The sequence below is a fragment of the Theropithecus gelada genome, chromosome 9 (assembly GCF_003255815.1).
Source record: "Theropithecus gelada isolate Dixy chromosome 9, Tgel_1.0, whole genome shotgun sequence".
NCBI classification, from domain to species: Eukaryota; Metazoa; Chordata; class Mammalia; order Primates; family Cercopithecidae; genus Theropithecus; species Theropithecus gelada.
In genome coordinates, this window is record NC_037677.1 from 119,241,791 (window position 1) to 119,264,790 (window position 23,000).

At 45.1% G+C, this 23,000-nt stretch overlaps 1 protein-coding gene across 1 annotated transcript; it reads left to right on the top strand.

The window, feature by feature from the left end:
• The first annotated feature begins 423 nt into the window (after positions 1 to 423).
• LOC112631957 (carbohydrate-binding protein AQN-1-like) lies at positions 424 to 6,579 on the top strand. The gene is made up of 4 exons (XM_025397547.1): positions 424 to 469; positions 3,187 to 3,216; positions 4,323 to 4,458; positions 6,378 to 6,579. Exons 1-4 carry the CDS (start codon positions 424 to 426, stop codon positions 6,577 to 6,579), a joined length of 414 nt encoding a protein of 137 aa, XP_025253332.1.
• The last annotated feature ends 16,421 nt before the right edge of the window (positions 6,580 to 23,000 follow it).

Consider the following 23,000-nt stretch of genomic DNA (forward strand, 5'->3'; position numbering starts at 1 on the left):
TCCCGCCTGCCTCACCTCTGGGGTGTTGTGAGGCTTCTGCAACGTAATACAGCTGCAAATGCTACAAGTTAACCCGAAGAAAGAGGGCTGCCCCAGTAGGAGATCACGGATTGAGGCCAGCCTGTGATACTTCCCCTGAGTCTGCCTAGCGGGAAAAGGAGAAGGAGCACCTGGCCATTATATCTCTGGCTAGGTGACCTGGAACCCAGCTGAGAAAGATCAGTGTTGATTAGCATCTAGCCACACCTCACCCCTCCCTCTCTAGACCACCCAGGTGATCCTGCAGCACCCTCAGATCCTACAGCTTGGCCAATCTTGGCTCCAGATGGGAGGGAGAAGATCAGATTTCATGGGTGTTTCTCCATAACCCCAAGCCAGCAGAGCTGAGCTCACTCTTGAGGTTGGTGCCAGGCCCTGCTGAGGATGAGGCTGTCCAGAGCCTTCGCCTGGCCGCTGCTGTGCAGTATAGGTAACTCTTGGCCCCAGGCCCTTTCTCCTGGACCTCGCACTGTTTTTAACTGCAGAGATTTTTAAATTTGCTTATTGCCAAGGAAGAAGCTCATGGCTGATTAGCTGAAAGATACTCTCTTCCATACAAAATGTTTCACTTAGTGCTGGTGGAGGAAGAGACAAATAGGAAAGTATCTATGTCATTGTGCTGATGCCATCGTGATTTTTAAACATTTCTGGGTTCCTGAGCTCCCTGTTTTGATGTGTTCTGTGACCCTCCTTCCTGCCTTGATCAATGTATGCCGGTTCTGCAGGCCTCACCCAGAAGCATCTGACAGAATCAGACATGATCTTGCTTTGGAGGCTTTCCAGGTGGTCTGATGGCAGGCAATGTCTTGGTGAGGGTGCCCTGCATGGAATGTGTCTGGGGACTTCCAAGGGGGTAACTGTGGTCCTCGGGGGAGCTCACAGCAGGAGGGAGCTCTGCATCTGCCCAGTGAGTTGTCACATGGCTGCTGCAGCAACTTCAGGAGGAGCAATAACCAGCAGCTCCCACCGCTGGCTGGGAATGCCTGGAAGAGGGGGAGTCACTTGCCCTCTAGAGGGCTGAGCCCTGGGAATTGTGTCAAATGCATGAGGATTGGCCAACTGATTTTGAATGCAGGCAGGAAAGGAAGAGGGCATAGGTTTCCTCAGGGAGAGCTCTTTGTCTCTATGTGTCTCTTCCGCTGGCTCTCTGGTTCCCTCATTCTCCCCACCTTCTTTCTTTGTGCCTCCTCTTCCTGTCCCCTTTCCTTCCTGACCTCCTGTTTCCTACTCTCCTCACCTCTTTCTCCTTTCTTGCCCTCGCCCAGTCTCTCCTCACTTCTTTCTCCTCTCTTGCCCTTGCCCAGTCCTTTCCAACCTTCCCATTTCTCCTGCGCTGCTCCGCTTTGCTGATGGCACACTCTCGTCGGGGCGGCCCCGTCGCCAGGTGCTCTCCTCCCCTGCCAGGATTTCAGCCTCGCTGTAGGCCCCAGCTCTGCGTGGCCACCTCTGGCTAAAGCTTCAGCTGCCCATCTACATTTCCAACTCAGATACCAGCTTACAGCTTCTGTTTAAATTAGGGCTACAGTGAGGCCTTAGGGCCACTGGTCATAGGAACCCTGAGAGCTTGGTGGAAAAACTTAATATGCTTGACATTTGGTTTCCTCGTCCTTGGTGAAGTCAGGAGACACAAAGACAACTTGATGAAAAAGAGGCAGAGGCGCTGAGCTTAAACGCAGAAACTAATGAGTGCTGCGTGGGCTTGGCCAAGTCACCCAACCTCTCCTAACCTCAGCTGTAGAATTGGGGTGCCTCAACAGGACTGTTGTTAGGAGTTAGTGAAGCAGAAGATCCCATTCAAGCAGATTTAGAAAAATTCATTACTAAAGCTCCCTGGAGTGATCATTAGCCTCACAGCCTGAGAGATTGTGTAGTTAGTTATTGGTAAGGGGTGGCTTCTTCCCCATGCCTCAAGGCCTTTGCCTAAGAATCTAGATGAAAAGAATTTAAGGTAGATGTGGTGACAGTACAGAAATGTCACTCACTATGACAGGCGTGTTCAGGATTTGCACTTGAGGTCTGCTTTCTGGGGAATCATGATTTTTTTCTTCCAGAACCAACTTGGCAGAGGCCCCAACTGTAGGGGGACTCTTCTTTGCACCCACAAAGGACCAATATAGTCTCAGGCCCAGGAAGGACAGCTAAGATGTCCTGGTTGACTTTCTTGTCAGAATAGGTTCTGTAGCATTATGAGGATGGCTAATTTACTCAGTAAATAAACATCATGTCATTTGGAAAATGAAGCAACTGTCTTGAAAGCGTTAGAGTGACAGATCAGGTGTGTCCCAGACTACCCTGTGCTGGGCATTGGGCCATGGGGTCATACACCCAGCTTCATCCTGTAAGGTAGTTAAAATCAAGATGCCCATTGTATAGATGAATGACTGAGGCTTAGAGAGAGTAAAAATTTTGTCCAAAGCCATTCAGCTGTAGGCTGCTAGGGACAGTTAACCAGGGCCTTCTCATTCTGAACCCGTGCGCCTGCCTGCTAGATCATAGCCTGACAATGAGCCCAGTGTCATGCACACTGTGGGGTGTATGAGATTGCATGCAGGGCTGGCTTGGATCCAGGTATTTAACTCCGGTCCCTGAATAGTGAAATTTCCATAAATAAACACGGCTCACTTCTACTCACTTAAAAATTTTAGTCAACAGATTTATTTCAAAATCAAATTAATCACTGGTTTTGTTATAGAATTTAAAAGAAGAAGTGTTTATATCACAGTTAAGGTAGCCGGCTTTTATTTTTTCCCAGGAAAGTGGGATGTGAGATCTTTAGCTAAAAGATCAGGAATGTCTCAGGTAATTAAGACAAGCTGACCACTCTATCAGAGCAGTCATTTCTGACCACGGCGCCTGAGTGAGACAATTGAACTTTAATTGAGTGGAATGGGAAAAACAAGAATGCTCTGAGTGAGCTGGTTTGTGAATTTGTGAGTGCTGAGAGCCATTCCTTCCTTCCATCCTCTCTGGGTGACCCAGGGCTGTTTCCAGAAATGGGGACAGTGATGCCATCTCTTCTTCCTGCTCAGCACTGTCCCTTTGCACTCAAGCTCCTCTTCACAGTGTAGTCATTTTCCTTTCTTCTGCTTTCACCCATTGGTAAGTTCAGATTTTCATTTTGTTTTTTTCTTTTGTTTTGTCTTTCAGCCACAACTGTTACAGCTCCATTTGCCACAGGTAAATGCAGACAAGACTGTTAACCTGTTTCCCTTGCCTCACACAGAGACACTGTTTTGGGGTTGAAATCCAAATGGATCAATGAGAAGGGCATGTACCAGGGACAATTCTTGTCCTAAAGGACTTGGTGTTTCTGTACCTGATAATTGGATTCAACCTTCATAATCCCTAATTCCCCCTCCCACCCTCTCAGTGCTCTCCTTCATGAGCCTCCTTCCAACTTCCCCAACACCTCCAAGCCCTCCGAAGTCTCTTCTGCCCTCCTGTCTGACCAGCCTGCTGGGCAGGGAGAGGAGCTGCCACTCCACAGAGCCTGTGTTCCTGGAGTATGGGAGCCTCCTCTAAACACCTGGAGTCTGGAGATCTGAGGAACTGCTCCATCCTCGGTGTCAGAAACTGCTCCTCCCTCTAACCTGCTTTCTCTAGGCTGCAGTACTTCCCTCTTCCTTCGAGCTTCTCCATGAGGATGCAGGCTAGAGGGAGGAGCAGTTTCTTGTGATGCAGGGTGGCTTGTTGATTGATTGGTGGATTCACCTAGTGCTTAACCAGTTGCTGGGCACAAGCTAAGTGCTTTAGAAACCAGAACACATTTGACCACTCAAGGAAAGTGCTCTTTTCATCCTCAGTCACACTTTCGGAGCCTGAGGCATCATTGAACCTCAAGCAGATGGATTCTCATTTGTTCAGGGATTGGACTACTAATGGGGCAGGAGCATTGCCTATTTGTTATTTGTCCAGCCTGCCCTAAGAAAAGATCTGTAGGGAAATGGAAAGATAGTGTTTGTGCTGATTTTCTGTTCACCAATCGGTCAATACAATTGGTGAGAAAGTTTTAGTAAGCAGAGTTAAGTTCTTCTATTTCCCACTCATCATAAAAAATTGTACTTTAAAATGAGTGTGGGTCCCCTAATAAACTCCAAATAGACTAAAACCAAAAAGCCCACCTTGTTTGTGGAGCCATCAGACTGGGCCATTAAGGTTGAATTTTCTTTCCAAGGATGGGAAGTTGGGAGAATCAGTAACGACACGGGCCCCCAGAATGACACAAGCCAATCCCAGGCCTAGAGCATCCCTGCAGTGCCTGGGCCCTGTTTCTCCTCTTGTAGCACCCAGTGACTGTGGGGGCCACTATACGGATGAATACGGCAGGATCTTCAACTACGTTGGTCCGAAAACTGAATGTGTTTGGATCATCGAGTTGAACCCCGGGAACATAGTCACGGTGGCCATTCCAGAACTCAAGTGAGTACTGGGGTTGTGAGTTTTCTTTGATGATATTGTTATTTCTAGAAAGGATCCCATCTTGACTTCTTATGGTTCACCCTCCACAGCCATTTGACACACAATTTGACTGCATTTTCACTTCATGTTGAAAGCTTTACACTGACTCGTTATTTTCCGAACAAAGTTTATCTTCTTGTCGTGCCTTTCTCATTCTTCACAATTGGCTTCTCTTCTCTGCTCACTTCTCATCACTTCTCTCTGGACCCTGCTATGGGCTGAGCCATTACACTGAGTTTCCTGGACACACCAAAGTCCAGCAGCTCCTTGCATTTGGTCATACCTGCCCTCTGCCTGGAATGCATCCTTCAATCCCTGCCAGACTCATCTGCCCTCTGCAAAGGGTTTTCATGTTGTATTTCATGAGTTAGCTCAAGGCCAACAACCTCCAAAACAATAAAACCACTTTCCTGACTCTCTGCAGAGGAGGAGAGATCTTTTTCTCACAGGAGTTTACATAATACCCCTGGAATGCTCTACACTAGTGTAATATTACTCTTGCCTATGACTTCATTTGTGTCTACTAGGAGTCTGTCTTTGGATTGCAGGTATTTTTCTTAAATAAATGAATGAATGAATGAAGTGATAAAGCCACAGAAGGCATTTCCAATGCAGCGTAAGTTACTGCATTGCTATCCCAGGGCACTGTTCACTGATTTCAGCATGGAAACCACATTTCCATCAATTCCAGACCAAGCCAAACAGCCCACAATTGTGGATGAGACAAATGGTGGAACTGTGTGACCCAGAGGTCCTGTCCCCTCCAGACAGCCTAAGGGCTCAGAATCCCACTATGTTATGCAGTTCTATGGGATCAAGGACACTTCAAGACAGCTGCCTCAAATACAGGGTTTAAACTATCTGCCCAACTTGAGGCCCAGGGATTCAAAAAAGGACGTGTTGCCAAACAGACTCAGATGGGGAAACAAGGAGAGAAGGAGGTTGAGGGGGGACCTGGAATGAAAGCGTTGTGTACTTCCTGTGTCATAATTTCCCCAGGGCCAGAGGAATGGGCAGCTATGGACATTTTCTCACATTGTCCCTTTGTCCTTTTCAAAGTTGATTTTGAATTTGATTGTCCTTGGCACCAAGGAGGAACTCAGGCTGGGCCAACAGCAAGCCCTGTGTGTATCCTGGTGGGGTGTCTCTTTGTTGCCTTGTTATACCCCAGAAAGGCTCCAGCCCCTCTCTTGTGAACTGAGACCAGCTGGGGGCTGAGGATGAGGGGTGGAGATCAGGACTGGAAAAGCACAGGGAGGAGAGGGAAGTAGGAAGTTCTACCAGTTACTGAGAGATCCCATGTACAGCTTGTCTCTCACAGAATGGAGATGGAGACCCCTCTCTCCTCTGCCGTGGGTAAGCAAGGCCAAACTTATGCTAGTGGGGGGTCATGCTTCACCTCTTCCTGTCCCATCTGCCAGCGGAGAGGAAGGCAGGAACCAGGGAGTGGCATCCACACACTCATTTCTGATGATTTTTGTCCTGACACAGAGGTTGTGGTTTAAGGAAACATACCACTCTGCTGGCTGCATTCTCTGTTTGGGGAACTTGAAACACAGCTGATGTTTTGACTAAAATTCCTGGGTTGGAATCCTAGGGCCATGGGCTGGGCTTCCTAGAAGACATGGAAACCATGAGACTGGGAAGCTACCTGCTGCCCTGGTGGAGGGGAAGGTTTCTGGGAAGATGGAGGGGGTGCTCGGGCCCCTGCTTGCGTTATCGAAGAACCGACAAACTTTCCTTCTTTCGTTCTCATCTGCCCTTGCACTTCTCTTGAGCAAAGCTGTTGGGATCTAGCGAGGATTCATTGGTGGAGGGAGGTGGTAGCCTGGCTGGAGGACAAGTTCAAATGCTGATGGTTGCCTTTTCTTCTGACCCAGAGGATTTGTATGTGGCAAAGAGTACGTGGAAGTGCTGGATGGACCTCCAGGGTCTGAGTCCTTGGGCAGGATTTGTGAAGCCTTCAGTACATTCTATCACTCTTCTTCCAACATCATCACCATCAAGTACTCCAGAGAACCCAGTCATCCACCCACTTTCTTTGAAATATATTACTTTGTTGACGCTTGGTCAACACATTAATAGGTAGGTGGGGGGAAGAGGCACCTGCTAATGCTCCCCTGCTCTGCCCGAGCCTGGCTCTGCATATGTTGGGCAGAGGTTACACCTGGGACTGCAGAAATAAGATTGAGTCACAGTTCTCCTGGACCAGCGTTGGGTGAGGGAGAGGGAGTGTGACCCTGTGACCCTTCCAGAAAAAAGATATGGGTTCTGTCCCAGCGTTCCTGTACAACCACATCTTTGGGGTTAGAAGATCATATGTGATAACTTTCTTTATCGTTCCTATCTTCTTGATATAGAAGCGTGTATCTCTGAGAAGCCATCTTTCTCTCTATTGATCTTATTATAAGCCCTGTGGCATTTTCTAGTGTATTTATGCAAAGTGAGTAGTATATGAACTATATACTATAAGGAATGTATAATATACATATTCCATATGATTATATAATCCTAGAAAATATATATAAACAAGAAATATATATATAATATATACATAAAATATATATAAATAAGAAACTTGTGCCTCCTGGACTGAGATTATACTTGGTGCCCTATGAGTCATTCTCTGGACACACTGAAACACACAGCACACATTCCCCATCCCTAAGAGGCTTGTATTCAGTTGAGGACTGAAACCAGCTCACACAGAGTCAAACAGCAGCACAAGAAGCAATGGCCCCGACACCCCCACCAGGCAGTGGGTGGCAGCTGCAGACACTGTGAGGTCTGGGGCTCACCCAGCTATGCTGATCACATCAGGCTACCCAGCAAGGTGGAGCTCAGGCCTGGCCTCCAGCATGGGGAGGTCTGGAAAGGCTGGAGTAGGACGTGCTGAGCAGGTGCCGTGAGCAGAGGTGGAGTCACCCGAATGGGGTGAATTTAGGAACAAAGAGAACACAGAGAGAGGTGCTCCCTCCATCTTTTTGAGTGTTTCAGAAAGGGCAGAGCTCACACTGGGGCCTGTGCTGGGTGTATTTGAGTGCATTTTAGGCACATTGCTGAAGCGGCTACTTCTTCCTTCACCATGGGTGAGGTCTATCTGGGGACGGAAGAGGGCTTGGCTCCTTGTCTTCATTCTGGATGGGTCCAGTTTTTTTTTTGTTGTTTTGGTATTTTCCCCAGGATACTTAGTCGGCCCCCAGGAGGCCCACAGTCCTCCCTGAATGTGACCAGGGGAAAGGAGGACACAGGGTCAGGGACCTTCCAGATCTGACCTTGCGGAGTTTCCCTCCACCCATGAAACTGGAAGGAGCATCTGGATCCTGTAAACCTCACATGAAACCAGCCTCTCTGTCGTGTCATCTAAGTCGTTCCAGAATGTTTGTCTTGGAGCTTGAAGGATCACCTGAAACTCACATGTTTGGAGAAAAAAAAAAACAAATCCTAGTTTTGGTTGTTTTCTGGTTTTTCTAAATGTACAAATCAGAGGCACTGCAGGTAGGCCTTGTCCTCTAGCTCTGGTGCACAGCACACAGTAGCCTGGGACTTTGTGTGAGCAGGTCAGGTCTTTAATGTTCCAAGAGCATCTTGAAGTAGACTAATACAATGTGACCAGCTGAACATGACTTCTGCTTAGCACACTGATGTCTTTGACTAGAAAAGGTCCAGGGAAACCCTAGACAAAAAGCAGAGTCAAAGAAAAATAACAGGTTGCCTGTGTCCATTCTCCTGCTGAGTGACATGTGGCTCTAGGTCAGACCTTTTACCTCTGTCTACCATGGTTTTCTCATGTGTGAACTGGAGATAGAAACAGATGACAAAGGAATAATAATAGTGAAAACCATTAAATGTTTATTCAATACAACATTCTCTAGGTACTACCTTAATAATGTCATACAGGTTGTCTAATTTCATCATGACATGACGTCTTTTGGGGTAGTATTACTATCCCTAATTTACTTAGGACTTGAGAAAGTTTTGTTTTGTTTTCTGTATGTATGTTTGTTTGTTTGTTTCTGAGATGGAGTCTCACTCTGTTGCCCAGGCTGGAGTGCAGTGTCATGATCTTGGCTCACCAAAAACTCTGCCTCCCAGGTTCAAGCAATTCTCCCGCCTCAGCCTTCCTAGTAGCTGGGATTACAGGCGTGCTCCACCTTGCCCAGCTAATTTTTGTATTTTTAATACAACGGGGTTTCACCATGTTGACCAGGCTGGTTTCAAACTCCTGACCTCAGGTGATCCACCCGCCTCAACCCCCCAAAATACTGGGATTACAGGTGTGAGCCTTTGCGTCTGGCCTAGGATTTGAGAAAGTTAGTTGAAAATAACTTCTCCAGAGGCACACAGTGTCATGCCAGCTAGGACTGTGATGAGGGCCATCTGATGCAGAGGCTGGGCTCCTGCCAACACATCCGTCATGAGTGTGAGCCACAGAGCCACATCCCAGAGGGAGGCCCTGTGACTGCACTCAGGGCTCCTGCATTCAAGTCCATGACAGGTCCCTGAAATGGTGAAAATTTCATAAATTAAGATGGCTTATTTCTCCTAACTCCAAAACAATGTATTCAATAGGTTTACTCCAACATTAAGTTGATTATTGGCCTCACTACAGAATGTAAAACAAGAAATATTCATGCAAGCATTAGTGGGACTGACTTTTCTGGTTTGCCCAGAATAAGAGGTTTCAGGGACAGGAGAACTTCAGCGATAAACAACAAACCTTATCAAAAACTAGGACGTGAAGATTGCCTTGGTCAGAGCTGACTTTTCTGTCTGTGGCTCCAGAGTGGGGATATTGCACTTTGAGTGGAATCAAAGAAACAAGAAGAAACCAGTGAGTGAGCTGGTCTGTAAATACTGAGAGCCAGTCCTTCTTTCCTCCCTTCTCCCTGAGGGACCCAGGGCTGCTCCCAGGGATGGGGACAGCGATGCCACCTCCTCTCCCTGCTCAGCTCCATCTCTTTGCACTCAAGTCCCTCTTCACAGTGTGGTCATTACAGATTCTCCTGCCTTGACCTACAGCTAACTCCCAGCTTTGCATTTTGTTTTCTGTTTTAGTGTCCTTTTATGGAAAATCAATTAGACAAGAAGGATACGAGGTAAATGTGGGCAATCTAATTTCATGCTTTCTCTCTTCTCACACAGAGACTATGCATTTTCAGGTTGAAATCCAAACAGCTCACCTCTAAAAAATCATGTTCTGAGGCATGTTCTTGGCTAAAGGAAAGTGGAATAAGTAACTGACTATCTGCTTAAGCACTTCATAATCCCTAGATCGCCCTCTCTGCCAGGTGCTCACCACTCTTTCCTCCCTGTTCCTCCTCCCCTCTCCCCCTGCAACTCCAAGTCCTAGGGACCCTCTGCCCTCCCTTCTGGGCAGCTTCCTGGGCAGAGAAAGTGGACACCACCTCCAGAGCCTGTTCCCAGGAGAGGAGCCTCCTCTAAACCCCTGAAGTCTGAAGAGCTGAGGGACAGCTCCATCCTTAGTGTCAGAGATGAGAGCACTGAAGGAAGAGTGAAGAACTGCAGCGTGGAGGGTGCTGGTTGAAGGGAGAAGAGGTTTTCTCAGGATGCAGGGAACTTTTAAAGTGTTTATCCACCTAGTGCTTAAAAGGCAGAAATTATGGACTCAATTATGGGCTGAACACTTTACAAGTAAGAACACAATTGATCCTAGATCATCCACTGTGATAGGTACAATTATCGTGACAATTTAAACTTAGCTGAGACTAATCTTCCTTATCTGTGATATGGGAAAACAGCAAGCTTAAGGAAAGTTCTTCACCATTTTTGTTCTGGAGAATGGCTTACTAGAAAGATCACCCTCACCCATGTGACTTAGATAAGACTCATATGATCCCACATTTTCCTTGGGCAACCCAGACACCCCAAATTCTCACTCTTTCTCTTCAATGATTAGCTGAACTGTTTTCCTCCCTTATCAATTGAAATGAAATGCTTGCCAAATTGACATAACCAAACTTTAGTTAAGCTGGTCTCCCCCCACAGCTTCCCCACCTTTGATTCCTCCCTCAAGGTAAACAAGAACTGCAAAGCAGAATAATCCTCCCAAAGACCCTTCTGGAAATGAGCTGACCATGAGATACACATTCCTGGTCACCTGTCACACTACCTGCTCATCCCGTCTCCCACCCTCAGTCCTTCCAGCTTCTGTCATCCTCCCTAGAAACCAAGCTCCTTTCTCTCTGACCTCTGAGATCCTTGCCAGTCCTCTGGTTGGAGCATTCTCAGTACTGCTGTAAGCCTTTTGAATAAAGTCTTTGTATTAGTCCGTTTCCACACTGTTCATAAAGACATACCTGAGACTGGGCAATTTACAAAAGAAAGAAGTTTAATGGACTCACAGTTCCACATGGCTGGGGAGCAGCCACAATCATAGCAGAAGGCAAGGAGAGGCAAGTCACATTGTATGTGCATGGTGGCGGGCAAAAAGAGAGCTTGTGCAGGGAACTCCCATTTCTAAACCATCTGATCTCATCAGACTCATTCACTATCATGAGAACAGCATGGGAAAGACCCACTCTCATAATTCAGTTACCTCCCACTGGGTCCTTCCTATAACACACAGGAGTTATGGGAACTACAATTCAAGGCGAGATTTGGGTGGAGATACAGCCAAACCATATCAATCTTTTTAAAGCTACATTGGGATTTGGTTTCTTATTTGACAATCTTCCTATCACAGTTTGGGGGCCTGGGCATCACTGAGCATGATCATGCAGCCTCTTCTGACCTGTCTTTAAAATCAGATGGATTCTTGTTTGTCTGAGGTCTCTTTTGAGGCAGGAGAATAGCCTGGCTGGCTATTTCTCTCCCCTGAGCTGAGAAAAGACCTGCAGGGACACACAATTGAGAAGGTGTCGGCTTTCTGATCACCATTCTGCCAATGTGGTGATGCAGTATGCTATGGTGACGGTGTTAAAGTTCTACTATCTCCCACTGGTTGAAAACTCATTAGACTACATATGGGACTGGGTCCCTTACAAACCTCTGCATGGAGTAAAACAAAAAGCCCACCTTGTTTGTGTGATCGCCACCCTCCAGTTACCTATGTTGTTTTCAGCTGTCACATAACATTTTGAACAGACGTTGGTATCTCTACGAATATACCCAGCTAAGGTTTTTCTGTGAAATGTAGAGATTAAGGAATAAAACCTCTCCAATCATAGCTCAAATGTGCATGACCATATGTATAGCCAACTCTCCATAAAACCAGTAGTTCTGCCTCACTCATGACAGTAGTTGGCCTACAAATGATGCTTAAGTTCCTGCTATGTATAAAATGAAACTTTCCATAATATTTGTGGATGAGAATCAGTTAAATGCTCTTTGCTTTGAGTGGAAAGTTGACTTCAAATGCTATCTTGGATGTTTGAGGTGGGATCTAACCTTTTCACTCCTCACTTGTAGGCTGGTGCCCTTCTCCAATTTCTCTTTGGTTAACTTGACATCTTTGAAGGCTCCTGGAACCATTTTCTATTGAAAAATATCCATGGCCTTCTGGGAAGACATCCTCTCCCAACGAGACGAAAGTTCAGTGTTTTAGTGAACTGACTTAATGGCTATTACTATACTATAATATAGCTGGGTTAGTGTGTTGGGCCGTTCTTGCATTCTTATAAAGAAATACTTGAGACTGGGTAATTAAAAGAAAAGAGGTTGAATTGGCTCATGGTTCTGTAGGCTATGCAGGAAGCATAACAGCATCTGCTTCTGAGTAGGCCTCAGGAGGCTTCCAATCAAAGCGGAAGGCAACGGGGGAACAGGCACTTTACATGGCAAAGCATGAGCAAGAGACAGAGAGAGTTGGGGAGGAGGTGCCACACACTTTTAAACAACCACATCTTGTGAGAACTCACTCACTATTGTAAAGACAGCACCAAGGAGATGGTGCTAAAGCATTCATGAGAAATCCACCCCCATGATCCAATCACCTCCTATCAGGCTGCACCTTAAACACTGGGGATTACATTTCAATGTAGGATTTAGAGAGAATACACATCCAAACTATAGCAGTTAGGGACCCAATTGATTGGCTGGCCAATCTGATTCAGTACTTCTTCTTCTTCTTTTTTTTTTTTTGAGATGGAGTCTCACTCTGTCCCCCAGGCTAGAGTGCAGTGGCATGATCTCGGCTCACTGTAACCTTTGTCTCCTGGATTCAAGCGATTCTCCTGCCTCAGCCTCCCAAGTTGCTGGGATTACAGGCACCTGCCACCACACCTGGATAATTTTTGTATTTTTAGTAGAGACAGGGTTTCATCATGTTGGCCAGGCTGGTCTCGAACTTCTGACCTCAGGTGACCTGCCCACCTTGGCCTCCCAAAGTGCTGGGATTACAGGCATGAGCCACCATGCCCAGCCTGATTCAGTACTTCTTATCACACTCTTCCAAAAAAGGATAATGACACCAGCAGGAAGCACAACCAACATTTGTTCCTATATCTATATTTCCATGTAAGTCAATCTATTCATATATCTATTTATCTACCTCCATTTACCTGCTTTTTCCAGGTTGACTGAATGCTGAGAAGAATCACTTGCTATTACTTTAGTGAATGTCTTTTTTGTTACAAGTAATGGAAATATACTTTAGGTAGATTGAGCAAAAAATGAGGAAATGTATTGAAGGATTCAGGAGTAAGTCTCAGAACTGAAGGGGCAGTGGAGACAGGGAAGCAATTTGGGAAGCTGCCCTCACCTGTCTGTTTTTGATGCCACCTCGCCTGACCCTTGTGTTTTGCTTTCTCCTCCCCTCCAGCCTGGCAACGTCCTCTTCTCTGCTTGTTGTAGAGGACGGCTGCCTCACAGCTCAGCTCCCAAGTGTATCTGTTTGTGTTAGTCCATTCTCACATTGCTATGAAGAAATACCTGAGACTGGGTAACTTATAAAGAAAAGAGGTTTAGTTGGCTCACAGTTCCACAGGCTGTACAGGAAACATGGTACTGGGATCTGCTGAGCTTCCAGAGAGGCCTCAGGAAGCTTCCAATCATGGCAGAAGGCAAAGCGGGAGCAGATACTTCACAGGGCCAAAGCAGGAGCAAGAGACAGGCAGGGGGTGGGGAGTGCCACACACTTTTAAATGACCAGATCTCAAGAGAACTCACTCACTGTCATGAGAACAGCACCAAGGGGACGGCGCTAAACCATTCATGAGAAATCCTCCCCTATCATCCAAACACCCCCGACCAGGCCCCACCTTCAACACTGGGGAAATGGGGAGTAAAATTCGACATGAGTTTTTGCGAGGGGACACAGATTCAAGCCATATCTTTGTTCATAGTTCAAAGTGACAGCAAAGATTCACCTGCGCCTCTGATTTCTGCCTGGAAATTTCCAGGGAGAGACTGATTTGTGTGAATTGGGTCGAGTATCCACCTGTGGTTGGATGGCTGATCACCAGCAGGGCAGACTCAAAGAGCACAAATGTGAGGCTGCCCATGCAGGCAGCACTGGGCTCAGGTTTCAGAGGGAGGTTGGTGGGGCCCCAAGGAGCAGTGATTCCAGAAACTATCTACAGTGTCACTTGTCATGTCTGCCTGGCCAGCTTTTTTTTTTTTTTTCCCCCATATTGCTCTTGAACTTGAGGTTTTAATCTTATCTTTACTGAATACTTCAGGTATCCAGTAGGAAATGAGTGGTTAAAGAGAAGAAATAAAAATGAGAAAGTGATGATAAACTGAACATGACCAGTGGAAAAGTGAATCCAGCAGTGGAATGAGGAAACTGTCTTTGCCCATCAAATATTCTGCCTTTTGGGGACATATTGTTGACCTTGGCAATCATCTGTGGGTGAGGGAAGCTCAGCAAAGACTATTTGTTCTGTCGTGCTGATGAAGCCCAGATATATTAAGCAGTCAGTGACCTTTGTCTCTGGAGGGGTGACATTTCAGCCAAAATGTGGAGCCAGCTCTCTGCAGAAAGAGCATTCCTGCAAGAGCAGAGGATCTTTAGCAAGAGCAAGCTGGGCTTGTTCTGGGTGCTCAGAGAGGTTCAGTGGGGCTGAAGTGAGTGAAGGTCGGGGGAGAGAAAGAGGTGAGAGCAGAGAAAGGACCAGGGGCCAGACCCAGGGAGGTTTCATGGGCCACAGTTAGAATCTTGGATCCTGTTTAAGTGCAAGAGGAAGCATGGAAGGGTTTTACATTTGTTTCCTGCTGTAACAGAGCACCACCAGCTGGATGGTTTAGAATAACAGCAACTTCTCTCACAGTTCCAGAGGCTAGAAGTCTAACAGCAAGCTGTCAACAGGGCCACACTTCCTCTGATGGTGCTAGAAAAGAATGTGTTTCAGGCTGTTGTCCCACCTTCTGGTAGCCTCTGGTGTTCCTTGACTTGTAGATGGCCATCTCATCCCCATGTTTCTTCATATCCTCTTCCCCCACAAGTGTCTGTGTCCAAACTCCCCCTTGTTACAAGCACACCAGTTATATTGGATTAGGTCCCATCCTCCCAAATTTGTTTTAATTTAACTACCTTTGTAGAAACCCTATTGCCAAAAAAGGTCACATTCTGAAGTACTGGGATTAGAACTCCAACATATCTTTTGCGGGAAGGGGGACACAATTCAACACATAAAGTTTTAAACAAGGAAGTAACATGATGTGTTTTAAAAATATCACTCTGGCTGCTGGGTGGATTGTGAGTTGTAAGAGGGTCCTTTGAAGAACCTCCTGCATTAGTCCAGGTGAAAGATGGTGGCAGTTCGCATGGAGAGAAATGGCTGCCTAGCTATAGCCTTGGCCTGAGCCTGCGGGACAGGCAGGAAGTGAGGCAGCTTGGAGCCAATGATAATAACAGAGATTCAGATATTATAAACTCTTAGCTAATATGAAGTAACTACGAAGTACTTACTAAGCCTCATGCTCAATTAGCTGTTCTTAATCTTTCTCATAAATTTTCTCATTTAATCCTCCAACTCCCTATGAGGTAGACACTATTATTGCCTCTACTCACAGATGGGGAACATGAAGCTGAGCACTGCCTGGAAACTTGGCTGAGATCCCACAGCTCACCCGATAATGAAGCAGCTATTCCCACCCATGTCTGCTGCTGCTACATCCAGGCTCTTGGTGACGTCTCAGCACTCTATTTCAGAACACGCTGAAGGCTTGTTTGCTGAGACTGGAGATTTATGGCAAGAGGGAGATAAGGTTGGATAGGTGGGGCACCCATTTTCATCATTTATGAGTATTTCTCTCATTCTTCAACTATTTATAAGCTTGTTGAGGGTAGAGTCCAGGCTCTCTCTATATATGTATATATCCATATAGAGGTGGACATGGGTGTGTATATACCCCTATGTAAGTACATATGGGTTGTATATACCCATATATAAGTATATATACAGTCTGGACTCTACCCTTAACAAGGGTATATATATATTCACACACCCATATATAGCTATATAGATATACAGGTATCTATCTATATCAATGCTAATATTGAGCTGTTATCATGTTCTGGGCCTCGTTCTGAATCAGGGTTTCTTAACCTCAGCACTATTGGCATTTTGGTCAGGTCATTCTTTGTCATGGGGCTGTCCTGTGCATTGCAGGATGTTTAGCAGCATCTCTACCCTCCACTAGATGCCAGTTGTGACAACCAAAAATATCTCCAGACGTTGACAAATACCTCCTGAGGGACAAAATTACCCCTCGTTGAGAATTACTAATACCTCACATTTAACATGTCCAGGAACCCCATTAGGCAGGTACCATTCTGAATCCATTTGTGGGAGAGGAACTCGAAGCTCAGAGATGTTGAGATCGATGTCCTAGATGATTCAGCCAGGGTTTATGTAACCCCTCCAACATCTGAGCTCATGGTAGGTGTTGACAGGACGCTTACTGGATGGATTGCCAGTAGCTTTGACATTGAGGCATAGATATTTATGCATGGCTAAGCTTGATAGGAAACCATGAAAGGTTTTGACCCGAGTAGTGATCTGAGAAAAGCAGAAGTTTACAGAAAACACACACTCCCTCCCCTCTTCAAAGATAACTTCATATTTGGGATCCTTGGGCCTGGGGTCAGAAGGGGTTAGAGGGTAATCTCATTCAGGAAGGAAAGGGTTCCAAAGACCACCGATGCTTTTCTGCTTCCTCCTTTCCTCTTCTCATATGAAATTTTCTTTCTACCAAATTACGTAAGATCCTCTAGGCATCCTGCATCTTGTCACTCCCTAGACATTTTGGTAATAAGAGCGTAAGGATTAATTACAATCCCCTGTGAATGTTTAATGCAATTACTGTTCACTAGCTCCCAGTAATTTCCAAGACATAAATGGGCAGTGAATAGACAAAATCTCCATTTGCCAACAAAGCTACAACTTAGCTTTTAAATTAAATAAAAACCACCTACCATTTTTTAACTTTTATTTGAAGTTCAGGGGTAGCATCACTGCATGATTCAATAGGAATCCAATGCATCCATTCAATTATTACTGGTTGAAAAAATTGTATGAGACCTGATGAATGCCAATTGATTCCACTATAGTCAAATTAAAACTGATATAACATTAAAAAAAGAAACACTTATTAAAAATCCAGGAAAGAGATAAAAGAGGAAAAATAGGCACTCAACTTCCTCATGATCTCCTTTCCCATAAAATATCTTGCGTGTAGTATGTAGAGTGTTGCTCATAAATTCATCACAATAAATCATTCTTTTTCGTTTTTCATGCAGCTCTGGATTTGGGGAACTTAAGAGATTCTCCTTTGCTTAATCTATTGCTCTTTACAGTCCAAGGCATCTAGTCCCAAACTACATTGTCTACGGGCAGCCCTGAGTCCTCCCTTTTATCTCTTACATTGTCAAGGTTTTGGTGACAGCATTACAAATAGACACGACTGCTGTGTCCCACCCTGACTCACTCATACACTTTTAATTTAGATGTTCCCATCCCCCAGAGCAGAAGCCACCTCATTCATATTAATTTTATTTTCTAACTACTTTGATTACTATTCTATCAACTCCAAAGTGGTCAAGTTTAAGTTTAAAGCCTTCCAGTTTCTTAACACAGTGCAGTGCATTCTCAGTGTAAAGTGCTCCATGTGCAGGGCAAACAGTAGCTCATTCCAATGCCACAGGGCTGCTCTTCCAAGAGCCAGGTGAGAAACCCATCCTGACCAGCCCAAGGTGGACCTGGGACCAATTCTTCTACAGAGGGAACCATCTCTGAAAACAGTATAATATGGTAACAGATGGTGATCTTGTTCTGTGTTCATGGTCAACTGACTAGAGCAAATAGCTGGGTGACTGAGATAAAGTATGGTGAACCCAATATTCAAGCTGCCTATATTTCTAAGCACCTATATTTTTCATTCACTTACTCATTCATTCAGTCTGTAACCCCAAATCTAGCTTAAGCTCACTGGCTTCTTAGGCTCTAGATGAGGCAGGCTCCACTTCGCAATTTCCCTCTGGTTGAAGTTCAAAGCCTTCTTTGGGATTTCTGCAAACTGCCAGGAGGCTGTAGGACACCATTTGCACACATGCTGCCTCTCTTCTGAACTCTCTGCCTGACACAAAACTCAACCCTGTCCTCAATTCACAAACACAGTCCCCGAAGCTCATTCATACAACATAGTCATGAATTTAATGGGCTTTTCTGATGATGAGGGTCTCAGGGAGGAATCTGTAGAGCTCTGCATAGCAAACAACTTACAACAACATGTTAGGTACTTCTTGTCTCCAAAGCCCACAGCCTCCTTGATACATGGGGTTTTACAAGGCCCTTCATCCCCATGCAGTGGGGTACATCTCACTAGTGGATCTCTCCTCTTCCTCCCTTCTTCTTTTTCTTTTCAAGGGAAAAACAAAATTCCTCTCATTTCCTCAAGCAAAGAGGTTAACCATTCTTTCATTGTTAGGAGGCTTCTCAAGTATCCCCTTCCAGCACCAAATAAACTGTAAGGTATTTTTCCCCAAGAAAAACAATTTACCTTAATATAAATTTGGGTGCCAGCTCTTAAGGAATATAAATGTTGCCACGTTATGATTTTACAATCATTTATTGAAGTACATACAGTATGTTAGGTACTAGGGATACTAGAATGATTAAATTGGGCTTATGCACTGGCTACAGAAATGTCTTGTCATCCAGTGGGTTATACCTGAGATGGATGGCATGTGGAAGGAGGAAGCCAGTCAGTGAGAGGGAAGGAGCAGAGTCAAGTTGCTATGGGATCCCTGAAGAGGGCAATGGATTCGGTTTAGGGATAAATTATAGAACAAATGCAGTGTCTCTTCAGGAAATGGAGGTAAACATCTGGTCATATCCAAATTGTTAGCCAGATGTTTTACCCCAGGATCCTCCAGCTTGTTTTTGTTTGCTTTTGTTTTTGTTTTGAGATGGAGCCCTGCTCTGTCACCCTGGCTGGAGTGCAGTGGCGTAATCTCAGTTCACTGCAACCTCTGCCTCCTTGGTTCAAGCTATTCTCCTACCTCAGCCTCCCGGGTAACTGTGATTACAGGTGTGCACCACCATGCCTGGCTAATTTTTTTTTTTTTAAATAGAATTGGAGTTTCACCATGTTGGCCGGGCTAGTCTTGAACTCCTGACCTTAAGTGATCCACCTGCCTCATCACCCCAAAGTTCTGGGATTATAGGCATGAACCACCACACTTAGCCTTCTTTAGCTTGTTTGACCCCAATTTAGTCACCCACTTCTGACACCATCATCATAGAGGAGCCCTGCCTGATTTCACAGGGCCCTTGTGAGTCAGGGGTGAGACCACATTAAAAGCTATATAGCCTCTAGGAATGGAAAAAATGATAGCGTCTGTTTACAAAAGCAATTCTAAATAAAACCAATGTCAATTTATAAGTGAAAGGAAGTTCAAAGAAGTTCTGACTTGTTCAATAATGACTACTTTCAGCTTATGTGAAAATCTACTATCAGATTCTTTTCCTCCAAAATATCTATCTTTTAGTTTTTTGAGACAGGGTCTCGCTCTGTTGCCCAGGCTGGAGGGCAGTGGCACAATTTTGGCTCACTGCAACCTTCACCTCCCAAATTCAAGTGATTCTCTTGCCTCAGCCTCCCAAGTAGCTGGGATTACAGGCATGTCACCACACCGGATAATTTTTGTATTTTTAGTAGCGATGGGTTTTCACCATGTTGACCAGGCTGGTCTCGAACTTCAGGCCTCAAGTGATCCACCCGCCTCAGCCTCCCAAAGTGCTGAGATTACAGGTGTGAGGCACCATGCCCAGCCTATTTATATTTTGCTTTCGTCTGTTGGATAACCCAATAATAAACTTTTGGTAAAAATTTAATTGATCACTTGTTCTCCAAGGCTTCTTTGTTAATCAGCATTCTCAGGGAAGAGGGATTGTGAGAAATTTCAGATTAGGCAACTCATTACCAGAGCTCTCTTTTGTGTCCAGTGCTTATGTCAAAGACTTTCTAAATTCGTTATCACCGTTAGCATAATCTACTGAGCATAAGACTCTCATAGGGTCTTGTGGTCACTTATCTCTTCATCAGATATTATCATCTGGATGTATTTATGAAACTCAGGTAAGTGGTGGTTAAGATAAATAAGTACTTAATCCAGGGCATTTTCTAAAACCTTCAAAAATTCAAATCCGAATCTACATTTATTTTCATGTAGACTTCCTGAAAGATGGCATACACATACATGGTAAACTGTGGGCATATTCTCAATGGCTCCAGGTAATTAATGTTTACTGCAATTAATATCACACTTATCAACAAGTTTGCTATTGACAACAGCCAGTAAGGCAATATCTTGGCATTCTGTTGACCTCTTCTCTTTCCAAAGGGTTGAATTTGTTCTCAGAGGTGATTTCCACATCTCAGAGAATTTGGGTCAGTGAAAATATCTCTATGCCAGCACCACCCGGCCTTCTTGTAACACAATACTTAGGTTGTTACTGTCCACACTAAGCAGATGGTGAGGAGTCGGCAACTATTGAGTCAACACCCAACTCCATTGAACGCAGCTAATTAAATGAATGATAGACCTGAGCCTTGCTGACCATTTAACACAATGCACTCGTTTAACTGATGGGGAAGTTGAGTCACAGAGTGCCTGGTGGCTTACCCCTGTCACACAGCTGGTTGGGAACAGAGCTGTAGGGAGAGCACTGATCTCCTTATTTTTCATTTAGCAAACTTTATACCACATCATGTAGCTGATCCTAAGCAATTTTTAGGGTCCAGATAAATCATTTTCAGTTTTTTCAAACTGGCTTGAGTTTTCAGAGGATGCTTTGGTATTCACTATTTTATACATATTTAAGAGGGTATCTCAACATTGGAAATAATGTTTTCCTCATCTCCACCTCCAATTTCTAACTCTGCCTCGGCTGAAAAGTTAACCCATTTCTTTGATTCAGGCTGATTCTTTAATCAGAATCCACTGATATTTGGGGACAATGCTACAGCGCCCAGAGTCACTGTCTTGGCCACAGCAGCTGCTGACACAATACTTCAAAATGCTCTTAACTTGGAGCTGTGGCCAATGGAGTTGTCCTGAAAAATGAGAAAGGGTGAAGTGTCCTGCTAATGACATTCCCTCCGCTTGGAGGGGAGCTGTGGCTTTGAAAAGGCCGATTGTGGAAAATCCACCGACAAGAGGGAGCTAGAAAGGAACCTGACCTTGCCTCAGGCCGTTGTAAGTCCCTGTGGACAAGTTCAGTGTCTTGCCAACTCTGTGAGGAGTTGCTGAAGACACAGTGTGATTAACCGAGGAATCCCTGTATGCTTCAGATGCAGACGCTGAGTAAGTGCATCATGTGTCTCAAACGGTGAAGGTGCTGGCTTGAAATCAGGGAGAGATTGTTAGGGAAACAGGGTGACACCGTTTTAAAATAAACTCCATCTTAAAACTAGCAAGGCACATTCCTTGCCAGTCATGACCCATGGTCATGAAATGTTTATGGCTGAGGAAACAGATTAATAATGCTTCTAAGGAGAAACTCCTACTACAATGAAATGTCCAAATGTCCCGATATCACATAATCACATATGCTTTTAAGATGATTCTAGACATGCTTTGATGTACCTACACACTAAAATACCAAAAATAACTTTTCTTTAATCAACAAAGTAATACATCTTGGCACGCTGTCGGCCCACCTCACATTGTCACAACTTAGCTTTTACATAGATAAGACGCTTGTATAAGAAAAGCTTAAAGATGATGCATTCCTCTGCTTGCTTTCTGAGGACACCCTACTCTGGAACTGAGTAACTTTCAATAAACTATCTCTTCTCAGTGGTTTCTGCTACTCACCTTGAATTTCTTCCTACACAAGATCCAAGACCCTCTCTTGGTGTCTGGATCAGGACCCCCTTTTTTGGCAACAAGTTCTGTCATTTGGGGAAAAAATATCCTCATTTCTTCTAGATGTCTAAAAATGCTTCACCTCATATTTACACCTAGAACTCGAGTCTGACCTATAAGGTACTTAAGAGGCTGAGGGTTCATGTCTCTGTGCAGCCCAGGGTCTGGTTGTCCCCCAACTCCCATGGCTCACTGATTAATGGGCACTTCAGTTTTTCACTGAATAGCTCAGCATCAAGAAAATGGCCTGTGAGCAAGCCTACAATTTGAAACAGTTCCCCGAGGTCATGGACAATGGCCAGCTGTCTTCTCTCTTGATTACTGGGAAAGGAGGGAAGGAGATTGGACTGACACGTCCAGGTTCTATACAGGCTATGTGTGCTTTGAATTTGATGAAGTCTGTGCTAGCCATGAAAGTCTGACAGAATGGCTATGAGTTGGTGGTTGGTTGTGAGTGTGGCTCAGAGCAGGTGTGAGGGTCATTGGTGAAAACTGGAGACTTGTCATGAGAACTACACAATAAGCAAGATCCCATGGCAGTGTCTATGTGTGTGTGTATGTTTAGAGGAGGCAGTGTACAGGGAAGAGGCTAGAAAACTCCTGGCTTCCAATTCTTTCCTCCCATGAGAACCTGTTTTCATATTTTGTAGCAAACTTGGAAGGGTCAGCCCTTCTCTGAGCCATCCTCCTTGTTGATGGCCAAGCATTGTAAGAAATAAAAGCTCCATCTTGGTAAAGTCCGACTGCCCAAGTTGTTGTCTACTATATCTGCCACATTGGGGCACAGGCAAAGCCTTGATAGGAGTAGCAATGGTGACCTCAGAGACATTTGGTGCCTGCTCCTGACATGCCCAAAGGAATTGTGCATGCTACAGCCATGCCTGCCTTGCGACTGCACTTGACTTGATGAGGAAGGTGTGGACTGCCTGGCTTCATTGAAGACAAGGGTAGCAAAGAAATAAGGCTGGAAAGGGCTGGCTCTACCTTCCAAGGCAGAAGCTGTATGCCTGGGCAGGAAGTGGACAGCATGAAATAGACCTCCAACTTTTAGATGTGGGCATAGTGTTCTTTTCTTCAGTTGTACTACAGGCTGTTCCCAGCTCCAGGGACTCTGCTATTGACTGTATAATGGTTCCAAATATTCCCACTTCTTTGTCTTCATGCC